General features: G+C 43.9%; 1 protein-coding gene across 11 annotated transcripts in view; it reads right to left on the bottom strand.

Annotated features, from left to right (window-relative positions):
• Positions 1–22,282, bottom strand: part of TENM4 (teneurin transmembrane protein 4) — a 1,610,848-nt gene that overhangs the window by 160,883 nt on the left and 1,427,683 nt on the right. For all 11 annotated transcript variants that reach the window (XM_030476261.1, XM_030476262.1, XM_030476263.1 and 8 more), the window contains 2 exons: positions 19,326–19,536; positions 3,137–3,238 (listed from right to left, as the gene is read on the bottom strand). In XM_030476261.1, coding sequence (XP_030332121.1) covers positions 3,137–3,238; positions 19,326–19,536 — 313 coding nt within the window. The remainder of the gene's footprint in view (positions 1–3,136; positions 3,239–19,325; positions 19,537–22,282) is intronic.

Here is a 22,282-nt window from a genome sequence, read left to right as displayed (position 1 = left end):
ATAAAAGAGGTTTAGAAAAGAAAGCAATTTGGCAACTGTTATTACTAAGGAGCCCTCTGTTCACTTTAAAGGAAGCACATTGCAGTGGTGCATTTCAAGTGCATTGTTTGCAAGGAGATACCTACCTATACTACACAAGACATCAACTGCTTAAGAAACACTATGTTTTGTATATGGTTCACAGCAAACTCACTCTCTAATTTCACTTTTCAGCTTGGCTGATGGCATTTTCCTCCTGTCTCAGATTTCACATGCTCAGTAATGGGCCCTGTTCTTTCAAGGCACTGGAAAAGGATATTCTGCAGCTCTTTTCAACAAGGAGAAAGAATAATTGCCTTTCAGCAGTGAGAGGGTGCTGAGGACGACTTACATGTTTTCTGACAAGACAGCTGATCACTCAGTACAAGATCAGATAAATTACTGGCCATCTGCAATAAGACTGGTGCTCTACAGAGTCCTCTGTGGGGAACACCTTCAACATAACCTGGAAAGTGCTGCTGCAAATGTCAAGGCAATGGAAAGAACAAAACCTCCTTGGTAGCACACCGTAATGAATAAAGACAAGAGAGTTGTCTGGCTTTTTTCTACTGCTACTTGTGTGACTCTTTTCCATATATAAAGACTTATAAGTATTGTTTGATCATTCAGATTCCAACAAATGATATCCAAGATGCCAAAGTTATAGTCATTCTCTAGCGTGGTTTATGGTAACATCAGAGAGTAAGATCATTCGTTTAATTTAGAGAACTTTAAAACACCATCTCCCATAGAATCAACCAGGTTGGAAAAGACCTTCAAGATCATTAAGTCCAACCATTACCCCAGCACTGCCAAGGCCACCACTAACCCATGGCACTACGGGCCTCGTCTACGCGGTTTGTGAACAAAGGCCCATGAATACACCCCTGTGATTTGTTCTCACTTACTCAGTTTAATAATTGCTTAATAATACATTCATAATTAACCCTTATTAAAAACAGAAGGGCTTTCTGTTCCACACTCTCCCACTCATTTGGATGGTGAATTCCGAGGCCAAATTGAAACAAAGGAACACCCAGGAAATCTATGACCTAGAAAACTTCACGTGGGCAGAGACCTGCTTATTTAAGGATTACTGCTCAGTACAAGGACTAATATATTGCTGCAGATGGATACTGCATTACACATGCCACAGTTGCTGCCCTCTGAGGGATTATAGGTCAAAAGCAGCATCTTAGATTCCCCTGAAAACCAACAGGAAGCCAATGCTGGGGCCCTCCTATCTCATGCTCATGGGAAGATGATCCTTTTAACAAGCCCACTGGGTGGAAATGCATACCCAAATAGCATTTTGACACTCCAGGTATTAATATGTCTTCCTAAAGGCAGAAAGTAATCTGCGATCTGCACGCAGATGAGTCTGAACCAAAGGATATAGTTGAATAAAAGGTGTTCATATCAGCCAGAATAAGGACTGTAGTGAAATGGGAGTTAGTTACTCACGTGGCTCAACTGAAGTGTGAGAAAGCTGGTTTCTAACCCATGAAGGGATGTGAGCTCCTCTGAAAGTGAATTCAGAACAAAAGCTTAAATATTCTGACTCTCAGCAAAGGAGCTTCTCCTCCACTGACTCTACAGGGAGCCTTGGGGGGAACAAACCCTGAACTTCTGCCCCTACGTAAAGTTGGGAAGTGTCAGTAGGAATATGCTTTGGGAAATGGGGGAAAAACACCCCTCCTTTTGTCTCCAGCTCCAGGGATTTGAAAAGGAGCTTGGAAATGCAAACCAAGTGTAAGGAAATGCAAACCAAGTGTAACCTGAGTCAGCAAGAAGTTTGACAGATCAGCTCTCAGGGATGCAGACTGCCACATCCATCTTACTGGGCTGTGAACTCTGAAACACCTCTGGGGTTTTAGCCTGGACCAAAGCGGCTCAGCAGAGAGCTCCCCTCCTGCCTGCGGGGTTTGCAGCCCTCCTTATCTCTGTCTTTTGGCTGGGCTACAGTGATTGACCCACGCTCGGCTGGAGGGGCAGAGGACATGGGGTTGGACAGAGTTTAGCTCTCCCTCTTGGGAAGGAGCCAGTCTGCCTTCCAAAGAAGTGATGGGCTGGGGTGAAGGCCCGACCTGTAGCCTCAGCAAAGCTCCTTGTGTGGGCATTAGCTTTTTACACTGCCTCCCTCCCCACATTTATAAGTCCGCATTTAGTTTGTTGGACTCTTGGAGCTAAAACCCAAAAGGCTTCAAAAAGGTTGATGCATTCTGGCATTTCCCACATGCAACGTTTTCATTTCTTGGTCTGAAATGTGTTCTCACTCTAAGTACTTCAGTTTGGTTTTTAAATGTTTAAATAACCTATACGTTTTCGGGTCACACAGAAATCCTTCCAAACCCATTTATTAAAAGTACTTATCACTTGAGCAGAAAAATGTTTTATACTGTTTTCTGGGATAAGCCTCCTTCCCAGTTGTCCCAATGTTTTCACTTTTGGCCCGAGTATCCAGTTTTTCCTGCCATTACTCCACTCCAAGCCCTACTGTAACCCTGCCTTACACCCCACAACCAGGCTGTCAGCGACCATTCAGAGCTCAGGCAGATTTGCAAGGCCTGCAGCAATGATTGATTTTTGTATAGTCATAGAATCCCAGACTGGTTTGTGTTGGAAGGGAGCTTAAAGCTCATCTAGTTCCAACCCCCTGCCACGGGCAGGGACACCTTCCACTAGAGCAGGTTGCTCCAAGCCCCTGTGTCCAACCTGGCCTTGAACACTGCCAGGGATGGGGCAGGGACAACCCACAACTTCTCAGTGTCTTAAAAGAAAGTATCACTATAGGGTTGTGCCACACAATGGTTGTGTGCTCTGCTAAACAAACCATACTGCCACATTTATAAGCCATGCTTTTTAAAGTCCCTTCCAGAGAGAAAATTCCCAGTGTGATACTTTGCCTGTCCATATGTAGCTTGGGGTTGTGTTGTTGCTAAGGTCACAGCAATCATGACTAGTAGGAAACAAATCCATAGATCCAACCTGTTTTCATTCTATTGCAGCATCCTCAAGCTGGGTGAGGTGTACTTTGTACAGGCACAAATACAATATCCACAAGAAAGATGTTAACCAAAGGGGAGAGGGGAAGAGTTAATCAAGTAGAAGTTCCTACCTCTGCCACAGTCAGGTCCCAGAAAGCCAAGGAAGCAATGGCAAGTCCCAGACACACAGTCTCCATTCCCATAGCAGTTACTGGGACAATTATCCACTGATTCTGGAAAACAGAAGAGAATTCAGGTAATTCTTTAAGCAAGAGAAGAACTCTGAGTTTGGGAGGGTCTGGATGACAGGACAGCTGAAACTTCAAAGCAATCACTGCACTTGGGGCTGAAAGCATTAGTCTGAGCTTCACCAAAGACACTCATCCATTGACACCAATGGGTGGTTCCACCGTAACACATTAGTGAGGAGTGACTGCAAATCCCATGATTAAATCACAGTTGCTCAGCACCCACCAGGCTTTGTCCTCACTCAGTACCTGAAAACTTCCGAATGTCTTGTCTTGCTGCTTATTTATCCAACCTTTTTCCCCTCTTTAAATATACTGGAGAGAAGCAACACACACCATTCTCATGGCAGAACATGCACCTTTGGTCTGATTTTGTTGACTTGGGTGAGTGAACGTGGGGCATTTATTTGTGCCAAGCAGAGCTGATCTATGGTAGAAATGTTCCCTAGGAAGTTAGTGAACACAGACCCATGGTTCATCCTGTCTGTTGGAGGATTATTCCTCACCAAATGCCTTCTCATCTGTTCTGCAGTATTATAAAAACAGCCCTAATATTGCACCTTGGTGGGACAGGAATGGGACTATTCCACACTTCCTTCTGTTTGTAGTTATCACCTTAAATTCCCTGACTTTGGCAAAAACACTGGCTATTCATCTTTCCAGGAAAGTTAACAGCTAAGCACAATGTTATCTAGCATTTTTATTGTGAGGACAGTTCAGAATACTGGGGCTAAATTATCTGTCATAAAAGAAGAACACAAGCTGGTAAACATTAGCTATCAAAAAGAGAATGAAAATGATTTTACTTTCTTGACTAAACTGTGAGTGAAGACTGAGTAAATGTGAGTAGGGCTTGGAAAGGTGATGGAATACCATTGTTCATCCCACACTATTATTTCACATGTTCTTAGAGAGTGATGTGTATCAGATTAAAACTGGATTCAGTCATACAGGAGAGGCACTGGTGGCACATCTGTGAGGTGGAAATCTCACCCATGTGAATCATGTCTGTGCTTTAGACTTCCCGAGTCCTTGTGGTAGCAAAGATTTGTAACTCCCTATCGGTGCAAGTGAAGAGAAACAGCTGCAGCAGAGATGTGCAGATTAGTTTCTAATCACAAATGAAAGGAAGCCTGTTTCTGGATGGGTGTTCTCCCAACAACAGAGGTTTCTGAAGGACATTTTAAAGGATGTGGTGTAATTTCATCCTTCGTAAAGGGCAACAGTGGTTTTAAAGACTAAAACCAGTTTCGAGCATTTATGTTTTAAGTCTTGGCATCAGACATCTTGTTATCAGACAGCTCCATGCAGCAAGGAAGGTACAAGGAAGTGCTGTCAGTTTTCTAACACTTAAGCTCTCTAGTTAAGCAGATATTCACTTTATGGTGTATGGAAATCCAATCACAGCATGCAGTCAACACTTGGGGCCTGAGCTGCCGCCTTTATTCCAATCAAATCACAGCCATGCCTCCTAGAATAAAGAAATAGCAACTCAGGCCTTGTGCATTTATACTGACACTCAGGTATACTAACACAGACTTAATACCAGGTATAAACACAAATCTACACTGTAAATGAGAAGTTAATGTTAGCCTGGATGTATATAAGCTTCAGAACTTTGTGATGGTTCAATTTCACTGCTGAAAACAAAGATAGTTTTGCTTCATGCATTTTTTCCACTATTTTTTTTACACTGCTTACATCCTTCTTGTCTTCAAGAAATATATACAGAAATGTAGAAAAAGGAGTTATTTATTTACACACATACTTACACATACGAAGAATATACAGAGTATGAGTACTGTGAAACAAGATAATGAGACATGCAAGGAGATTTAACAGCTCCTGTTGCTGAAAGGGTCAGTCTTTTTCCTCTAATCTGTTCATCCTAGGCACAACTCTAAGCTCCTTCTTCTTCTGCTGGTTCTGGCACTTGTCAGACCCTTCAACGAGTTGGTTAAGCTCAAAAGGTGGCAAAAAAACTTAATGCAGCAGAGAAAAAAACAAGTGAATTGTTTTCTACAGCCTGGAAACTGGGAACAGAAGGAGTAGGGCCTATTGAGCGTCAGTGCAGTACATAGATGTCTCCTGAAACCTCACCATTACACTGTCACGCTGGGCAGGGGTCTGAAAACCTGTAGCAACACTGCATAAGCATAGAATCCTAGAATGGTTTGGGTTGGAAGAGACCTTAAAGACCATATAGCTCTAACATCCCTGCCATGGGCAGGGGCACCTTCCACTAGAGCAGGTTGCTCAAAGTCCTGGAAAGTCCAATCTGGCCTTTTCCATAAAGGAAGTGTTAAATGAACCTTTTTTTCTCGTGAACTCCAGAGTTACTGAGAACAAAGAAGGCTTGTGACTTAGGCTTGTGGTCAGGAAGTCATAGAATCATAGAACCAGCTAGGTTAGAAAAGACCTTTAAGATCAAGTCCAACCATTCCCCAGCACTGCCAAGGCCACCACTAACCCATGGCACTGAGGCCTCGGCTACACGGGGTGTGAACACTTGCAGGGCCGGTGACTCCAGCCCTGCCCTGGGCAGCCTGTTCCAATGCCTGAGCACCCTCTGGGGAAGGAATTGTTCCTCAGCTCCATCTAAACCTGCCCTGGGGCAGCTTGAGGCCGTTTCCTCTTGTCCCATCCCTTGTTCCTTGGGAGCAGAGACCAGCCCCCTCCTGGCTCCATCCTCCTGTCAGGCAGTTGCAGAGAGCGAGAAGGTCCCCCCTGAGCCTTCTCTTCTCCAGACTAAACCCCCCCAGGTCCCTCAGCCATTCCTCATCACACTTGTGCTCCAGGCCCTGCACCAGCTCCGGTGCCCTTCTCTGGACCCGCTCCATCACCTCAACCTATATCCTTAGGCACCATCTCAAACTGGAATTTCTTTTTATGTTGAAGACTGCAGGCATTAGCAAGCCATATGCACTTCAGACTTCCCATAAGACCCCTGTCTTCATCCCAGGTCTGAATTTCATTACAGTGGTTACAGATTGCACCAGTGGAACAGCTGAGTTGATTTTGTGGCCCTCCCGAAATGTCCACATAACGTGTCCACACATCCATGCACATTGTTCTAATACCTACATTTCAAACTAAACAGGAGGAGGTGGGTGAGTTGGCATAAGAAATTAGGGAGCCATGATGGGGGAATCCTGGAAAGAATGAAGGATCAAATGGGCTAAGTCTCAGCATCTGAAAATTTGCCCTATTATTACTAATGGGTCTTTTAGATGACAGAAGAGAGCAAACTAACATTCAGGCAGCCCTAAGTTAGTGGCACAAAGCAACTGTCTTTTAAGTATGTCCACAGTTAACGTTGCTGCAGAGGTGACAAACTCAATCAATAAATGAAACAGGTCACTGCTAGTTAGGGCTAGATTCGAGTCTGTTCTATAGCTAATTCTGTAAGCTGCTCATGTAATCATAAGGATATTTTCCAATATATACAGAATTCCATATGGTGTTTTATGAATAGTGCCATGGGAACTGCGTTAAAGAACCATGACAATGTTTTCTTTTGTTTTCCTTAATTGTTAAAGTTCACTGTGAGACCATGGTCAATTCTCGCTTAGAAAGAGATAGATGCTCCCTGTTCTCAGTCTGACTCCCACAGCTTTCTCTTGGCTTCCAAATCTCTGAACGGATCTGATTGACACCAGCTGCTAAGGGCAAAGATTATTCATTAGAGGGTCAGCCAATTAATGATGCATGATGCTTTCCCATGGTTTTGCTATCGTGTCCAAAGAGAACATTGAAAATGCAGTTCCCTTGACACCTTTCAACAAGCAACAGCAGCAGGAGCAAACCTCCTGAAAGCAAACAACTCCCACCGGGACAGACCTCCAAGACTCAAGGTGGTGGGGTTTCTAATGGGGACTGCAGGAGCTTGTGTATGGGAGTAATTGTCATGTCAGCTTCAGAATCTAATTAGCAACTGAGAAAACAAGTGATTTCCTGAATAACAGTTGTAAACATCCAGACATGTCATTAATTCCTCTGAGAAGAGGAAATGACATAATGAGACACACGGTCTTCAGATCCACACTGTCCATGTTGGAGGATGGTACCTGTCTGACACCACAGGTATTCCCTACACTAGTCCAGCCCACCTCACTCAGGAAAAGGATCCTATAATAGAACCCCAGACTGGTTTGGGTTGGAAGGGACCTTAAAGCTCATCCAGTTCCAACCCCCTGCCACGGACAGGGACACCTTCCACTAGAGCAGGTTGCTCCAAGCCCCTGTGTCCAACCTGGCCTTGAACACTGCCAGGGATGGGGCAGCCACAGCTTCTCTGGGAAAAGTCTGTGCCAGCGCCTCAGCACCCTCACAGGGAAGAGCTTCTGCCCAAGAGCTCATCTCAATCTCCCCTCTGGCAGGTTAAAGCCATTCCCCTTGTCCTGTCCCTCCAGGCCCTTGTCCAAAGCCCCTCTCCAGCTTTCCTGTAGGCCCCTTTTAGGTACTGGATTCATAAAAATGAAAGATGGAAAACATTCATTAAGTATGAAAGCCAAGGCTTCTCCAAGAACAAAAGTCTTCTTCTGAAGCACTCTTTAAGCTCCTTCCCGCTCAAGAGCTTTAACTATCAAAGCAGAGAAAGAAACAGATCATGCTCTGGAGCAAACCTGCTTTACTTCATGCACCACGTTGACTTACAGCTGCTGAGGATACTTTGCCATTTGTCTCAAGGGACTTTTTTCAGTACAGGTAACCTCACAGCTGGTAGATTTTGAGGGAAACTTGGCTGAAACCTTTCTTTCATTGCTTGTATTCCTACTGCAAGCACTCCTTACCCTGAGAGAAGCTATGAACTGGCACAGTCGCGCCCATACCCACAGTAAGACTTCACACTACACTCTCTTTCATTTAAGGATATCACTGAGTTCAGTAGGAAATTGCTAATTGTTCCCATTCCCAGGTTTTTTAGGCTGGTAATCTGAGGCATAGACAAATACACTGTTTGCTTCACATCATGAATGTGACAGCAATAGAGCTCCCAGGCTAATGGTCTGCTCAGGGGACCACTTTGCTGCTGACAAAAAGCCCTGCGAAAGCCAACTGTGCTGTGGTGAACTCTATAAAGATCCGTCAGCCTGGCTTACAATTACCTCCATGAATTACCTTTATCCAGATGAAATACAATAAACATATTAAGGAGGCAGGCAAACTGTTAGACCCTTGATGGACTTCTTTTATATATATACTCACCATGTTTGCGGGTCAGTATTTCCAACTTATTTATTCACTATGCAACATTCAACTTAATAGCTTGTTTCTCTATCTTTGGGCCAGAGGCCAAGGCAGATGTTTGCCTCACACCAAATCCTATTAAAGGCTGCAGTAACACAATTGTCTGGTAAAGATAAATATTTTATAGCCTGCACTTGCCACCAAGCATCATCATTCCCTGGGCATTTAGAGGCAACTATCTATTGGCAAACAAAAAATAGTTATCTAGCTGGCAACTGAAGGCAGTAGCTTGCCTGGGAGTTAATAAGCACCAGGACTGCTTTCTAAGAACTGATTAAATGCCATTCAGTGCAGCGTGGTTGGATGAATTCAAATGTAACTATTTCGTTCCATAACCTCAAAGAGTTGTTCTGGAACTGGCAGTGTCTGGTGTCACAAACTTGTAGGAATAGCGCTGCAGTAGAAGAATCAGTGCTAATCTCAGTTTCTGCAATGAGTAACAGAATCATGTAACTCCTAGAACGGTTTGGGTTGGAAAGGACCCTAAAGCTCATCCGGTTCCAACCCCCTGCCACGGGCAGGGACACCTTCCACTAGAGCAGGTTGCTCCAAGCCCCTGTGTCCAACCTGGCCTTGAACACTGCCAGGGATGGGGCAGCCACAGCTTCTCTGGGAAAAGTCTGTGCCAGCGCCTCAGCACCCTCACAGGGAAGAGCTTCTTCCTTATATCCAACTGAACTTCCCCTCTTTCAGGCCTCCTCTGGCCTCGCTCCAGCAGCTCCACGTCCCTCTTGTGCTGCTGCCCCAGAGCTGGATCAGGACTGCAGGGGGGGTCTCCCCAGAGTGCAGCAGAGGGGCAGGATCCCCTCCCTGACCTGCTGCTCACGCTCTGGGGGTGCAGCCCTGCACACGGTGGGGTTCTGGGCTCAAGCGCACACTGAAGCCGGGTCATGGGGAGCTTCTCATTGACCAACACCCCCAATTATTTCACCTTCTCTGCTGCTGCACCAGAGCAACCTTATCAAGCCATGGATTCTTCCTCCTATACGCACTTGTCCAGGATAAAGCTGCCACCTACAAGTTCATTGCAATAACATCTCTCTTTCACAGAACACTCCCTGTCACTGCCCTGACTACGTTAGCAATAATTTTAATAGGAAGCCAGGCAGCAGAACATGAAAGGCAAAGATGACTCTGAAGCTCTGTGAACACATTTAATTTACTTCCCAGTTGCAGAGCTTGCAGTCTTGTTTATGTTCCAAAGAAATGATGCGACTCACTTAAATTTCACTGTGGGATAGGTTGGATTCAAAGCCTTAGAGAGCTGTCACCTGCCCTTTTAATTGTGATAACAGTGACAAAGGAGACATGGAGATGAGAGGGGATAAAACAGGTTTCAGGTATCTTGAGACATTAGAGTTGATATTATGAGCCCAAAGAAAAGAAAGGGGGGAAAAACGTCCTGGAAACAAAGGAAATGTGGAAATGCTGGGTCTGGTATTCTCTTCCTCCTCCTCTTCCTTCCTCAGCTGAAGTTTGAAAGGACCAATTCCTTCTCATGGTACATCCTCACCTGCTGAGATTTCGGTTTTTTTCTGCTTCATTTGTGTTTTATAAGACTTTTACATTTCTAGCTCAAGTAATCCACACCTGGCAGCCAGGGATGTGAAAGTCTTGACAGCATCATAGAAACTCAGTCATTACTTCTGAGTGCTCTTTCACAGTTTCCTCTTGTGCAGGGCATCTAGTGTGATGCTGATGCTGCTAATGCCAGTTGATGTTGTGCCAGGTTTTGATGGGTTTTTTCTTTTTCTGAAGGCTGGGAGGTCTGTTTTAATTAAAGATCCATGCATATAACCCTGTTTTGCTCTCATATCCCAGTGGAACTCTAATCTTCACATGCAGGTATATAAGGATGCTAAATTAGGAAAAGGCCACAGCCAGGCAGTCCCTTAGACAACTCCTTAAATTACTCCTGATTCTGGAAAGTCAGAGTGAAATCACAGTATCCAATTGCATGTTCTTTTCCCCACGCTCCTTTTCTGTAAGAACTTTAACAAAGAAGCAGTCTGCAATGGCAGATACCCCACATCTCCATCAGTGCTCTGACAGCAAATACCTGCTCCAGCCAACAGCGACTCCAGAGCCTGGATCATTTTAGAAGGTGATGGTGAAGCACAAAAGGTTTGGTGTTCAGGATCACTTTGGGTTGCTTATTGAAATCATCAAGAGCTGCTGAATCTGCCAAATTTGACAGCACATCATGTGAGCGCGTTTTCCCACGAGATGCCTGTGCTTTTCCTTCTAGGCCTGGCTTGAGCTAATCTCTCCAGGTACGTGAATGGCTCTCAGCACAATAATGTTGGTGTTTCTCACACTGTTTCGAGCACATTGGACTCCAGGCCTAACTGGAAATACTACAGAAACAGCTCTTTTTCTGTGCACTATTTTTGAACTTCTGTTCTACAGAAACAGGGACCAAGCGGGAATAGTTTGGGGAGTAAATAAAGAAGAGAACAAACCCAACCATTTCAGAAGCCTAGGCCACGTCTGGTCTGAATTTGGGTTGTCCTTTGAGAAAGAGCTTTATCTCATGGCTTCATTCCCTTCTCTTACCGCTTCCTTTTTAAGAAATCTTTCCAGTGCAGAACACCTTTTAATCTAAAGCTATCCAATGGTTGAAAGCACAAGGAGTAATAGGATTTCAAAAGCACTTGGGCACTGGTCTATGGATGCTACCATTTAAGCTAATGGTATGATCTCCTTTGACTTCACCAGCGTTTAGCAAATCCTGCTAATGTATTTCTGCTGCTCATAGGGATATACAGGGAACATTGTTTTCTTCCCTCAGAATGTGAGCAATGCTAAAAGCATAAAAGGGTCTATGAAATACAGTTCTTAAGGAATCGTACATTGACCATCTGAAAAACTCCTCTGTTCCAAATCACTTGAAATGTGATCACAAGTTAGAAGAAAGAAATCAAGACTGATTTAAACAGAGAGTAGCTACTGGGCTGAAGCCTTCTTCTTCCTTCTACCATGCAGCTTCTAAGCACAATAATGCTTTAATCCCATACTTGTAACATACACATGACAAGATGTGGAGATCTAGAAAGACACTTTGCAAACATTTCTTCCTTTTTTGCAGCTGGAATGCTTTTAAACCTGAATTTCTCTCCAGTAAATGAAATGCTCATATCCCAAATTTGCCCAAGGGATTGCAAGGAATTGGGTTCTTTTTTGTTACTTCCTGCTCTCATAAATTGTTACAAATGAATACAGGAAACAACAATTATTCAGCCTTCAGGGTTCAACTTCTGGAGCCGCACAAGCAAGCAGGAAGTTACTCCACGTTCAGTACATTACAATTTCTGCCCTTGTAGCTCAGGGCAAGGCTAAAGCTGGCCTTGAGTTTCATTTTAAATGATGTTGTAACTTGGTGTATTCCAGAGGATAAAAGCAAACTATTCCTGCATACACGCACACACAGACGACCTCAAATGTGATCTCATTTGGTCAGACAAATGCCATGAAACCTTGGTATCCTGGTTTATTCTTCTTCTTGTTCTTCTTTCTTCTTCTTCTACTAGTACTATTACTATATTTTACTTTTATTTCAATTATTAAACTGTTCTTATCTCAACCATGTGTTTTTACCTTTCTTCCAATTCTCCCCCCCATCCCACCGGGGAAAGGGTGAGCAGTGAGCAAGCAGCTGCATCGTCCTTAGTTGCTGGCTTGGCTTGAACCACGACACTTGGCAATGTTATAATTTGGGTGTATTAAAGATTATGTTTCCATTTGCACAAAGTCTTTAGTAAATAAATCCAGTCTTATAAATAAGGATGTACTGGCTGGAGTGGCTGATGTCTGAGGTTCAGTTAGATGGGTGCGTGGTGCTACGGACATGCTCTCAAGTTATGATAAGTTATGATACTTCACCTCCAGCCGCTGCTGCAGAAGGGCCTGCATCTCCTCTAGGTTTTATATCAGATCTGTCCCCCTGTAGAGATACCCTTAGTTCCCTGGGGCATCTCAGGTGCTGATAGATGCCTGTGCTCAGATAACTGCATTGAGCTCTCAGTGGTCTTCAATCAGGGCCAGGGAAGAAGCAGAACTTACAGCTCCTTTTGCGCCTTTAGCAGATTCGCTGCACAAACTTAGTCAAATGATGCTCCTCCTCAGAGCCTCCAGCAAGCCCTCTAGAAATCAGTTTAACATCAGCTAGGTAACTTGTTCTGAGACTGTTGTAGCCCTTAGAAAAAGCAAGCAGCCACACATCTACTACACAGACCATCCATTATCATTTAAAAAGTCAACATATGCCAGGAGTTATTGTACAGACAATGTCCTCCTCATCCCATTCGGAGAGATCGGTCCAGTAACTCCCAAGGTGCTGATGTTGTTGACTTCTGTGGTCTTGCATACATATACTTGGATACAGCCTTTAGGAAATTAAGTCTTTAAAAAGGCTGGTTTAGTCCAGAAAGGGTTCTCCTTTTGTTTGCCAAAGCGGATGAATAACGACTAAGTCCCACAGCCTTATTTCTGTGCTTTAGCAGGGGAGCATTCATGGAAAGAAAAGTCTGCAGAGAGCTGTTCTAGCAGCCCGGTGATACGACACAGGAATCCAACAAGCTGTGCTTACATGAGCCTGCAGTCTGGGAGCATGGAAAAGAGCTATATACAAAAGTGTAAAAACGAAAACCATATGCAGAGTTTTACACGTTCCTCCAGAAGCCCTCCGACAGCACTAGATGTGCGTTATTAAGGCAGAATTCTGCTGCTCTGAAAATAGGGAACTGAAGGAAAAAAAAACCAGGGACAGAAATAACAGAAAGAAAGAAAAAGGCTTTAACTTCAGTATTAAATAAACCTTTTCTTGACCCTAAAACTAAAGTAATTACCCCAATCAATAAACCTTTTGTACAAGCTCTGTCAGATCAAGAGAACTTGCCTGCCTGCAAACAGCGCACTGACAAGCGAGTTCAAGGCTCCCAGCCCGTCTAAGCACAGATGTAGGCAAAGCTTTTCAGAAAGACAAATCTACCTTGGTTTTTCTACCACTTGAAAGCGTGATCAAAACCAGACAAAATCTGGATTAAAGACAGTCAGACGTCTGACTTCCGCCGAGATGAATACTTGTTGGCATCCAAGTAATGGTACAAACATTGCTTAATTTCTTTTGTACGACAGTAGAAATATGTGTCTGCTTGTCTATATTCCGCTTGTACTCATAAGAGCTATTGAAAGAAGAATGTACATATAAAAATACTTAAAAAAACCAAGAAAAAGCTGAAGTGTTACATTAAACAAACTATTCCATCTCTGCCTTAAAGCTGAGCTAGTTTTACACAGTGTCATTTTCTATGGTTAGCTTCTACTCACAGAGCATCAATGAAGAGATATGTTCAATATGCAAAGAGCAGCCGTGGAAGTTTTTACAGCCAAGCATCTGACCTTTACAGGCTTCCTATTATTTAATTATCTTTGAGATGTGTCCCTAATTTCCCCTTTATTAGAGATGCCTTATGTCTTGAAAAGAAAAATCCTGAAATCATAATTTTGCCTGCCATTAATGGCTTGGGAAGCAGGGCTACAATGTAAGAATTGCTTCAGACACTTGGAGGGAGAAAAAAGGTCATCAAAATAACATGCAGATTTGAAAAAATTGATTTGATTCAGCTTTCTTTGGAAGTGCTGCAGTTCCAGCAGAAGCAGGCAGAAAACTGCAGGTGACATTTAGGGAACAGCGTGTGCTTCTCCCCCTCTATTGCGCTCTGGGCAACAGCACAGGAGGGACGTGGAGCTGTTGAAGCGAGGCCAGAGGAGGCCACAGAGATGCTGCGAGGGCTGGAGCAGCTCTGCTCTGGAGCCAGGCTGAGAGAGCTGGGCTGGGGCAGCCTGGAGAAGAGAAGGCTCCTGAAGGGGAGACCTTAGAGCAGCTCCAGTGCCTAAAGGGGCTCCAGGAAAGCTGGAGAGGGGCTCTGGACAAGGGCCTGTAGGGACAGGACAAGGGGAATGGCTTTAACCTGCCAGAGGGGAGATTGAGATGAGCTCTGAGGCAGAAGCTCTTCCCTGTGAGGGTGCTGAGGCGCTGGCACAGACTTTTCCCAGAGAAGCTGTGGCTGCCCCATCCCTGGCAGTGTTCAAGGCCAGGTTGGACACAGGGGCTTGGAGCAACCTGCTCTAGTGGAAAGTGTCCCTGCCCGTGGCAGGGGGTTGGGACTGGATGAGCTTTAAGGTCTTTCCAACCCAAACTCTTATAAGATTCTGTGATTCTATGACTGAAGCTGAAGGGATTTGAGCACCAGGAGTGACGCTTGATCTGTCAGGAGTTGTCTGCAAAGGCAGACAGGGAGATAAACTCCAGCACTAGAACATGCTAATTCATTTGGCTCACTACACTGGGAAGTGAGACTGTTCATCAGTTTGGGGGAAAAGGTGAAAAGATTAAGGGAGCACTGATAAAGCTATTGTTGACTTCCCCGTGCTAAAGTTTTAAGGGCTGTATCACACATCATCAGTGTTTTACCAAGAATAACAAAAAACCTTAAGGCAAGGAGAGTGCAAACTAACATGGAAAGTTCCACCACTGCACAGCTTTCCTTCCATTTCCAGATCTGGGCTCAGGCTCTATTTGCTTTTTATTAAGCCCTATAAAGCAAACAGATTAGATTTACACTTAGGCTGGATGAAAAAGTGAAATCTCACCACTACTACACCTGCTTGGACAGGGGAATTCTTGCAGCTAACAGAAGGCTCAGACAGAGGCAGTTCACCCCCCATTTCTGCCTCTACAGCTGGTGTCAGGTTAAAGCCATTCCCCCTTGATTTGTCACTAAATGCCCTTGTCCAAAGCCCCTCCCCAGCTCTCTTGTAGGCCCCCTTTAGATATTTGAAGACTATTATAAGGTCTCCCCTGAGCCTTCTCTTCTCCAGGCTGAATAACCCTGTCGATAGAGTTTAAGTTAGCCTACCCATAGGCAGCAAAAGGAAGGGAAGCAAATCTGAGCTACTCAGTCTGTTCCTTTTCCCTTTGCTAAGAACAAGCCAAACACAAAGGCATTTCCACTGAGAGCTAAGGCAGAGTCATTCTTGTCACCTCTCACACAAGGAGGGCTCTCAGTCCCATGCTTGCCTCTGTGACCTGTAATTTCTCCTCTCCTTTCTCAGCTCAGTCCTCCTGTGAATTGCTCCTCTGCTGGCGTCCTGGTGTGTGAACTGCTGCCCTAGGGACTCTATGGGGGTGGTTGTATTTTAGGCTATTGCAGGAAGGCAACTTGCCTTTTGATGTATATTACAAAGTGCTCTACGTGGGGGCAGCCCCTTATAAATAACACCACCAGCTCGCTTTGCGCTTTGATGGAGGAAAGACAGGCATTTTCTTTATGGATAGGAGAGGGGGCAGGAGGAATAATGGTCTTTCAACTAAAGCGTTGTCTCTTGCTGAAGATAAAAGTGAGATAAATCCTTGCATCCCATCACGGGTGTTCTACATGTGTTTCCTGGTGCTTGCTGGGTGACACGCTGGTAAACAGAGATGTTCTGCTCGCACAGACAGATGATCTTACTTTACCTTTTGATTTCTCAGTGGCCCTGCACAGCCCAGCTTGCCTGAGCTCAGCAGTAACAGCTGCTGGAACACACTCTCTGAGTCCACAGATGCTGTTTTCAGGCTCTCAGATATTTCTTGCTTCTACCGAGCAGGTTTTTGGCCAACAGCTCTGTCTCGGATGTGCTGATTCCAGCTGATTCCTCAGCCTTCTATTTTGCCTCCCTTACACAAGATTGCTCTGAATAAATTACCACTCTCAGGCAGAGGTGAAGCCACAAGGCACTTCTCAGAGAAGTGTTTCTATTAGAAAGCTCAGACAGTGCCACCAATGTCATTGACAAAAAGGTTAATTTATTATTGAGAGACCTTGGTTATCCATTCCTTTCTAATGTCTTGCATTGGAGTTCAGAGGAATGGGATATAAAAACGCTATTAAAAGCTGAGAATTTGCCCAGAATAGTCTTTTTTCCCCTCCACTTGAATTGGCTGTATTATGCAGAAGCTCTGACAGGCTTTAGGATGCTGTATTCTCCCCAGGTTTACGGGCAGTGGCATGTCACATTTTGACACCACCTAACTCCTTAGTGATAATGATTCCACCTCCTTTTAGCAAACAGGTTAAACTGCCAGCTCCTGCCCTCAAAATCAGTGCTAATGTTCCTGAGTGGGTTTAGTTATAGCTACATTGGATCCCAAAACTATGGGATGGACAGCCTCAGAATTTATGGAATTAACTGTGTGTTATCGAACTGGGAACACAGATGGTCTTTTCCCATTTTCCTCCAGTTTTCTCTAGAATAATGGGAGCCAAATGATTCCAGACAAGCATTGCACAGTAACTGCAGTTGATACTGTCATACAGAGCCTGCAATGATTTTACTGGCTCTGGAAAGTTCAGTCTGTTGGAACACAGCAGATAGATACACTTGGAAAAGCAGCACCCTTTCCATTCAGCATCTTTATTGTGGAAGTAAAAGCTCCCCTTTTACTCCAGCAAGTAAAGTCCTTTCCTCAGGTGAGTCCTCACTCGCAGGGGAGGTTTGCCTGAATGATTGCACAGTTTGGCTTTATGAACTTACTGTAATGATCACCAGTATCAATCTGGTGCTTTCTACTATTATCCATGATTATTAATTAATGCTTAATGCATGTTCCCAGCAGTTCCATCACCCTCGCAGTATCTCTGGGGAAACGTCACTCTCCTCAGTGATATGTACTGTGAGCAGCTGAAGCATGAGCCTAGGCTGGGTCAGGATTAGCACATCAATCAGAGTTCAGGAGTTCCAGGCTGCTGGACCTCTTCTCAGATCACCGGATCCTACTTCTTCCTGCATCACAGCTTGACATTTCAAACCCACACTCACTGGAAGCCCTATGTCAGAGCAATAATAAAGAGAGATTTTTCTATGTTCTGCTGCCACAGAAATCAAATTCAATGGCAGCTTGCTTGTGACAGTCCACACAACTCCCCTGCAGGTTCCACAGATAGATCTAAGGCTCCCATCACATGTGGACTTGACTTATTTTTTTGGCATTGCAATTTTACACCCTGGTTCATAAGCACCATGTCAGGTTCCTGTATCTTCTTTACTCTGGCACCGATAAAAATTATAACACTATAGTCTTTAGTATTTATAGACTCAAAATTTAGCAACCATGACTTCAGACCTCATGAATACACTAGGAAGGTTTTGAAGCATTACAGTACATTTACACGAAGCACCTGCCTTGATTTTTGTTTTAAACAAGCTGTTGAAATCTAGATTGCAAAGAAAGGTACCAACTTGTTATGGCTATTGCACTTTTTAATGATACTTACAATAGCGCTGTGCTTCTCTGGCCAAATTCTAGCCTAGAAGCCACAACTTCTTATCTCCATCCCTGGCAGTGTTCAAGGCCGGGTTGGACAGAGCCTTGGGCAACCTGGTCTAGTGTGAGGCATCCCTGCCCATGGCAGGGGGTTGGAACTGGATGATCTTAAGGTCCTTTCCAACCCAAACCATTCTATGATTCTATGATTATCTGGAGGTTCTTGGGGGCAGAAGGGGATCAGTGTAAGTAAAACCTCCAATTGGTAAAGGAAACTAAATGAAAGTAAACCAGCATTCCACAGAAAAGACTTCAATTTCATAAGCCAACATGCAACTATTTCTGGTGTGGCTTCACTGTGAACAGGGTTGAACACGTGCACTTGCAGGTTTTAAATTTAACACAGAGTATTATAAAAGTGTTTCCACTTCTGCATTGGATAAACTTTAGTGCTAAAATGGAATATTGGGATACTAATGACTTTGCTTTAATAAGACCTAAACTTTTAATTAACCTGCCAAGACAAATTACAGCCATAGCTCTTAGGTAACTATTGCAGACAGCTGAGACTCAACACCAATGCCTCTTCTGGGAGAGGGATTAATGGCAGCTTTGGAATGAGTCTGCTTTTTTCCAGCAAAGGGGGAAAAAAAAGTCTATTAAACAATCAGTGTGGCTAAAAGAAAGCTGAGTGCTAGTTTTATGGAGCAATCTTTCAATTACAGCCAAATGAATTTGGGTATTTGAACAGTTTCAGCAGGTCAGTCGAATTTAAGACGAAATGTTATTGAATCAGAAACAGATTCTGATATTTACAGGCTGGAGGAAGCATGCCCAGTGTGCTCGGCTGTCAGGCAGCACACAGGCTGCATCCTGGCTTCCTTAGACAGCAACAAATCAGTGCCTGTGCGTTGAACTGGCAGAGAGCACTTCTCTGCCAGAGAAACTGAGAGACCTGGTTAGTTCATTTGTTCTTCTTAAGAAATCTCAGCTTCTTTCTGTTAGCAAGTTGAAACAGAGATTCCTGTTAGTGCGGTTCCTGCTACCAAGCCTTGCAGTGCTCTGTATTAGAGTTTTAACTCCAGTACTCTTGCCTCAACTCCAGCTGGAGTAACTTTGGTGATGCTCGAAGGCACGACTGTCTGTCACACAAAGCATGGTGCTGCTGTGTGCTCTTCTATCATTCCTATCGCTCTGCTCAGAAAGAGGAAAAAAGCTCAAACAAAGAAAAACAACTAAATGAAAAGATCAAAGAAAGAAAATGAAGGGAATTTCCAGCTCGTAATCCATCTTTGGCACGAGGTAGACTCTTGTTATGGATATAGTTATTAAAAAGGCCTACAAAGTACTTATGAGATATTTAAGACCTAACAGTATTCAGCTTGTTGCTAAATACAATCTCCTACAAGCATTCTTTCAGCAACCACACAAAGCCAACATGCAATTGAGTATGTGCGTTAATACCTGGCCCCGAGGCACATTTAGGACTTTAGGAATAACACAGGAAATCCTTACCAATAGCAGTAGTAAGAAACGAAACCACTTCCGATTCTTTGCCATCATTGTAGAAGGCTAAATGCCATATTCCTGAATCTAAATACTGGATAAACCCCGTCTCGTGGCTGGACAAGGGCACAAAAGCTCTGTGTTGCCGCTGAGGTCCTTCTAAGCTTCTTGCCTCCTGTGTCAGTAGACGTCTTCCATCAAGGAGCTCAACAAAGTCGAACTGAAACATAAAGAAAGAGTGATGTTTGGGTGTCTTTCAGGCTTCCTCAAGCTTAGTCTCATGCTCTGCGTCTACAGAAGCAGCATAAACAGGATTTTCTCTGGTAACTCAAGTCTGTTCCTGGCCTACCTGCAAGTAACCATTTTGCAAGTAGCCAGTGTATGAATGTATTTGTCTGTAATTACCTGAATCAAGAAATCATCTTTATTTAGAACAGGGCATATTGACCTTATTGATGTGCTCTCATTCTGTAGAAACACAGCAGGGAAATATGAGGTCTAGAGTCTTAAATTGCACTGTAAGTGTGATGATAAGATGTTTATCTGTTAGTCTCTCTGTGTCTCGGCTAATAAGGAAAATAGACAGAAAAATGTATCTAGCCTAACCGGGTTGTTTGCCTCAATTGCTATGGGTCACCAAGGAAAAGATAAGAGGTATTTGTAAGTAAATTCTAGCAGAGGTTTTGCAGAAGTAGTTTGCTTGGCCAGAAAGGGTTTTTTTCTTAAAGCAGTAGCCAAAAGAAGTTAAAGGATCATAGAAGATGAAGATGGAAAAGAGATAAAGTAGGATATGGAAGTCCCATTTAGGGGGTGGCTTTTGGAAGCTTTCCTCAAAAGGACGCATCTATTTTTTGCCAGGGTAACTTCAGCTGAACAACTGGTTTGATTTTGCTACCAGTGTTGCAACTACATTTAGTTCCCTATTTAAACAACTTCCCAGAGACTTTCTGCAGTGATTGCGTTTTGTCTACTAATATATTAATGGGACAAGTCAGATGCAAGCCGAGCAGACATCACCAATGGTAAGTGAACCTCATCTAACTTGACTTGCAATCGTGTTTAGGTGAACAGGACATCTTGTGAAGAGAATCCAGCAGCTGAGCACTCTTCTGCTCCCTGACTTCACTTGGTTTCATCTCTCTCATCCAGCTGGTCAAATAAGCCTGTAGTTTTTGGCAGGAAGGAGGAAACCAGGCAGAAAGAACCACCACCACTCACTTTTGTATCAGCAAGTGTTTCTACACTGAATAGTTGCTGAGTGTTGGCTGAGTGGGCAACAGTACTTAGGCTTTTTGACTTTACTGTTGCAAGATATGGGTGACTCTGTTATATGATTAAGTTGTCTGGTATGGTCTTCAGAATCAGACAAGTAAGGATTGATGACAGGTTCTTTCATCTGCAGTCATTGCTAAGTTAAAAAGAAGAATTAAAAGGGTTGATTTCCAACAACATTTTGAGGCATAAGCTTTGCATGACAGAGCTTGCCCATGAAATGACAAAATCTGTCCCTGGAGTATTTTAATTACTGTATTTATTTATTTAGATGAAATCAATTTTGAGCCTTATTTTTTTTCCTTATATTTCAGTATAAAGATCTCTCAAATTGCTGGGTTGCATCAACAAGGGCATCACCAGCAGAGATAAAGGTGTCAGTGTCCTGCTCTACTTGGCGCTTGTCAGGCCACCCCTGGAATATTGTGTTCAGTTTTGGTCCTGCTGCGTAAAAAAGATGTGGATGGGCTGGAGATGTCCCAGAGAAGGGCCACAAAGATGATCCAAGGGCGTGTGAGGAAAGGCTGACAGAGCTGGGACTTTTCAGCCTGGAGATGAGAAGGCTCAGGGGAGACCTTATCCCCATGTGCCAGTGTTTAAAGGGTGGCTACAAAGAAGATGGAGACTCCCTTTTAACAAGGAGTCCCATGGAAAAGACAGGTAATAGGTAGAATTTACTCCTGGGGAGATTCCAGTTGGACATAAGAGGAAAATTTTTCCCAATGAGAACAATCGGCCATTGGAATAATCTCCCCAGGGAAGTGGTGACTCCCCAGCGTTGGACACTGTTAAGGTTGGGCTGGACATGGTGCTGGGCCATCTAGTCTAGGTCATGCTTTGCCTAGAAAGGTTGGACCAGATGATCCCTGAGGTCTCTTCCAACCTGAGATTCTGTGATTCTACGAAATTTGGTGCTGAAGTGGCTTTTGAGAACATAAAAGCTGGCACACCTGCAAAGGACATTCCTTTTGGGAGTCTGTCCGAGTTACCTTTGTCAGAGACAGAGTTTCTATTCTGAATAATGTTAATACACATCATAAGACTGTACTAGTGACAGGTTGGTTTGAATGACTCTTTGTGAGCCACGTATTTGTAGCTACTGCCTAGGCTGACTCCTCATCAGGCCTCGGTGTGGCCATGACTGACACAACTGAGAAGGACAGTGACAGAGGACATCATGGTGCTGGGAATGTCTCAATGGAGTGGAGCGTGGCTGAGGAACACGTTGGCCAGGTGTACTGAAGAAGTTAAAACCAGCAAGAGAAAAACCTACATGTTTCCACTTCTATTTTGGAGCATGATGGAACAGGTTGACTAGATAAAGGGAACTGCAGACACCACAGGTCAAATTCATCTCACCAAGTGCTGACATCTCTATGGCAGATTGATTTAGTTTTCTAGAACCACTGGATTGCAGTTAAAGAAAGATGCTCTCTAGAATGTAATTTGCCTCAGCCTAAAGTTGACACCTAAGAAATATCCCATGGTTCAAGGCCAAGTTGGACAGAGCCTTGGGCGACATGGTCTAGTGTGAGGTGTCCCTGTCCATGGCAGGGAGGTTGGAACTAGATGATCTTAAGGTCCTTTCCAACCCTAACTATTCTATGATTCTATGATTGTGCCTTATAAGCATCCATTTCTTGCTCCATATTAGATGTAGATGCTTAAAGCTTAGTGAGATGAAAACAATTTCA

The sequence above is a fragment of the Strigops habroptila genome, chromosome 2 (assembly GCF_004027225.2).
Source record: "Strigops habroptila isolate Jane chromosome 2, bStrHab1.2.pri, whole genome shotgun sequence".
Lineage (NCBI taxonomy): Eukaryota > Metazoa > Chordata > Aves > Psittaciformes > Psittacidae > Strigops > Strigops habroptila.
This window is presented reverse-complemented; position numbering and strand designations above follow the sequence as displayed.